A 4,372-nucleotide genomic window follows, 5' to 3' on the forward strand; every position below is an offset into this window, starting at 1 on the left:
CATTTCTTGAGGAACCCCATGATGTTTTCCTTAATGGCTCTACCAATTTACGTTCTCACAAACAGTGGACAGGGTTCCTTTTCTCCACATCCTTACTCACCAACACATGTTATCTCTTGTCTTTTTTATAGCAGCCATGCTAAAAGGCATGGGGTGATCTCAGTGTGATTTTAATTTGCATTTCTCTGATAATTAGTGATGTTGAGAATTTTTTCATGTACCTATTGGCCATTTGTATGTCTTCTATGGAAAAAAATGTCTTTTCAGGTCATTTGCCCATATTTTAATCGGGTTATTCTTTTGCCATTGAGTTTTGTTATTGAGTTGTGTGGGTTCCTTATATATTCTGAATATTAATCACTTGTCAGATGCATGATTTACAAATATTTTCTCCCATTCCATATGTTGTCTGCTTGTTTCGTTGATTGCTTCCTCTGGTGTGCAGAAGCTTTTTAGTTTGATGTAGTCCCACGTGTATATTTGTTTTTATTGCTTATACTTTTAGTGTTATATTCAAAAAAGCTCATGCTCTTTTCCAAACACTACCCTTCTTAAGGCAACATAGCAATCTATCTTTTAAAGTCATAATATATCACTTTGTTCACAGTCCATAGAACCCTCATTTCAAAAGGATCTACAAAAGCAGGGAAATAAAATGTGAAACCCTATAATGGTAAACATACCACCTTATCAGTCACACAGACTCAGCATGGTTCCACTGTGAAAAGTACTGACCACACGCTCTCGAATCTGTTTGGTCTTGACCCCATAAATGATAGGGTTCAGCATGGGAGGAGCTAACATGCAGATATTGGCCAGCAGAATGTGAGTGTGGAGGGGAACATGTTGCCCAAACCGCTGGGTAATTATTGTAAAAATGCCAGGCAAGTAGAACATGGAAATGACCCCAAGGTGGCAGCCACAGGTGCCCAGGGCCTTTTGCCGGGCTTCTCGGGAAGGGAGGTGGAAGACTGCATTGAGGATGAGGGTGTAGGAAACCAAGATGAGCAAGGCATCTACCACTACAGTAGAGAGGAGAACAGACAAGCCGTACCAGACATTGACACGAATATCAGCACAAGCAAACTTGGCAACAGCCATGTGCTCGCAGTAGGTATGTGGTAGCACATTGCTATGGCAGAAAGACAGTCTCTTCACCAGGAACACATCTGGGAGTATCACAGAGAAGCTTCTCAGAACCACAGCCAAGCCAACCCTTATGATTACTGTATGACTGAGCACCATAGTATAGCGCAATGGGTCACAGATGGCCACATAGCGGTCAAATGCCATGGCCAGCAGAATCCCTGATTCAGCAATGAATGTGGCATGGATGAAAAAGATTTGAGTAACACAGCCATCAAGAGAGATCTCCCCTGCATGGAACCAGAATATGGCCAGTGCTTTGGGCACAGTGGTAGTGGACAGGATGAGGTCGGCCACAGCTAGCATGCAGAGGAAGAAGTACATAGGTTCATGGAGACTGCGTTCAGTGATGATGATGAAGACAAGGAGGATATTCCCAAGGACAGCAACCAGGTAGGAAATAAAGAAAGGAAGAGAAATCCATGTGTGCTGGTCTTCCAGGCCAGGGATGCCCAGCAGAATGAAGAATGAATGGCTGATAATAGTGTGGTTGAGGGTTGCCATTCCCAGGACAAGTCACTGGGTGTTGGTGTATAAGATTTGCAGGGCACCGGGGTAGCTTAGTGGTTAAGCCTCTGCCTTTGGCTCAGGTTATGATCCCGGGGTCCTAGGATCAAGTCCACATCAGGCTCCCTTGCTGGAAGCCTGCATCTCCCTCTGCCTATGTCTCTGCCTTTCTCCCTCTGTCTCTCATAAATAGATTAATAATCTTTTAAAGATTTTATCTAATTAAAAAAAAGATTTGCAGTCACCTCTTCTCTTTTGCCAAAAAAGGTGAATAGAGTTGAAGTAGGGGAGATAGGAATAGATCATTTTTCACTGGATGAGCAGTGCAAAAAATCCTAGACAGAAAGTCAGGGAACATGGGTTAAGATTTTGACATTTTATTCACTATGTGATCTCAGTAAAATTATTGCCCTGCTATGGGTCTCTCTTTATTGCTTTAAATATAATGTTGCAAAGAAGTTGGATTAGCTGGCCTTTAAGAGAATTATTCCAGTTCTAGAATGCCATAGATCTTAATCTCAGATTGTTATAAACAGTTAAGAGCTGTGAAAAACAAATCCTGCAATTTCCACTTTGACCATCAGAATGTGATATGCATCTCAAAAAGAAACTGGTCACTGAATTGACTATAATTTATCAAGTCTCACTGAGCACCTACCATGGCTCCTGGAGGACCTACTTGGGGAAGACAATTAAGTAAAATACCTAAACGATATGGATAATGTAAAGGAAATATTAAACACAAGGAGCTGTGAAAACATGGAGAGCTTCCCAGGAGTTTGGAAAAGGTTTTATAAAGATGCGACCCTAAGTGGAATCTTGAAGACGTAATGTTTTTTCAAAGTCATCTGAGGAGGGAATAACATGAACAAAGTCACAGAGATCCCAAAGAACATAAGAGTCTAGAAGGAAATTACAATGATTCGCAATTACCGTAGCAAAGAAGGCATGGTACCAAATACAAGAAAATAATGTCATGCAGTGAGGTGGGGGCCAAATCACCGAGGACTTTGAGTGCCAGTATAAGGAAGTTAGAATTTATGTTGAAGCAGTAAAAGCCACTGAAGGATTTGTCATGAATGGCATGATGAAGTTAGTATTTTAGGTAGCTCTCTCCAGCAGCATTGTATAAAGTGGGTGCAAAGGAAGGAGACAGGTTGGAAAATGGAGGCGGATCAATTAGGAGGGTCTGTGTGCTAAAGGCTGCATGTATGTTATCTCACACTGTGGTGATTAAGATAACTACAGCCATTTCTCCCATTTTACTGATAGGGGAGCAAATAGAGCTTAGAGAGTTTCAATAGTGCCACCACCCAAGGCCACTGGCTAGTAAATGGTAGAGCTAGAATGTGGCTACCCATAGCATCCTTAGGATCACTTCATATCTGCCCTACTCCACCTTGGTCCCCCTTCATCAGATGATTATGTTTTCCTGACTCCTGGTTCAAGGAGAAAAGCAATAAAAACATCTATTTTTTTCATTCCTTTAACTTTCCCACCCTCAGTCTGCCGTCCACAAATTTATTTATATTTGAATCACCTTTTCCTCCTATTCAGAGCTCAGCTGTCCATCTGTACACTGGACCACAACCTTCTCTTTAAGTACTTCTCCCCACAAATCTGTCACTCCAGTAACTTCAAATTCTCCCTTTCTGTTGGCTCCTCTCCTTCATATGAAAATATGTTCAACTGTCTCTTCCCCCTTCGCCTCAGTTTCACAGAAAAAAGCATGTGCTCTCTCTTTCTATTCTCTTAACACCCCCTAATCTTTGCCAAAGCCACTTTACTTATCACCCTAATATGCTGCTAAGGCTGCCTTCTCTAAAATATCTATTACCTAAACGGTTGCCAAATCTAAAGTTACTTTTAATTTGTTGTTATTATTAGGAATCTCCAATTTCTGTTAATATTTTTATGTGATAATAGCAATCATAAAATACCTACTGCTAGATATATTATTTCTACTCATCACAGCAAACCTATGAAACTGAATGTATCACCAGTTCATGCATGAAGAAATTGACTCTCAGACAAGAAATTGTCCAAAATCAAACAACTTGTTAGTAGATAAGCTGATATTTGAATCCAAGATTGGAATCAAAGCTTCCATTAGCTTTTAAAACTTCCATTTTGTTGTTTTGACTACCTAAGCCACTTTTCTTTGGCTTCCTCTCCAGTCTCTTCTAATTCTCCTACTTATTCCATAATATCTAAGATATGCATGACAATGTGATAAAGAAAAAATAATAGGGGTTTAGAGCCAGACCTACTTGGGTTCAATTCCAGTTCTGAAAAAAAAAATCCAGTTCTGCCTGCTACAAATCCACATACAGACACACAATCTTCCATTCAGGTACATTTTAACATACACATTTATTTATACAGCCACCACACACATATTCACTTATACAAATTTTGATGAAGATTAACACACTAACACACATTTTCACTAGTCATACAAATAGGTTTTCACTGTGAATACATTCACACACACACACTTTTAAACTTTTCTTCACGTATATACTCACCCAATTCACACACCATTATTAACCAAACATACTCATTCACAGAAATAAGTTATGACTTATCTATGTCATAAATTTGCCAATCTTCATTCAGTACACTGATTCTCCTCTCATCAAATAAGTTTCTTCAAGGAGGTGGAGCTTCCAGAGGCTACTCCATCCTTACCCCTGTCTCCAGGCTTATAGTCCCCTTA

At 40.1% G+C, this 4,372-nt stretch overlaps 1 protein-coding gene across 1 annotated transcript; it reads right to left on the reverse strand.

Moving 5' to 3' along the window:
• Positions 1–690: 690 nt before the first annotated feature.
• LOC140615322 (olfactory receptor 52B4-like) lies at positions 691–1,650 on the reverse strand. The gene has a single exon (XM_072795227.1). It carries the CDS (start codon positions 1,648–1,650, stop codon positions 691–693), a length of 960 nt encoding a protein of 319 aa, XP_072651328.1.
• Positions 1,651–4,372: the final 2,722 nt, after the last annotated feature.

The sequence above is a fragment of the Canis lupus genome, chromosome 23 (assembly GCF_048164855.1).
Source record: "Canis lupus baileyi chromosome 23, mCanLup2.hap1, whole genome shotgun sequence".
NCBI classification, from domain to species: Eukaryota; Metazoa; Chordata; class Mammalia; order Carnivora; family Canidae; genus Canis; species Canis lupus.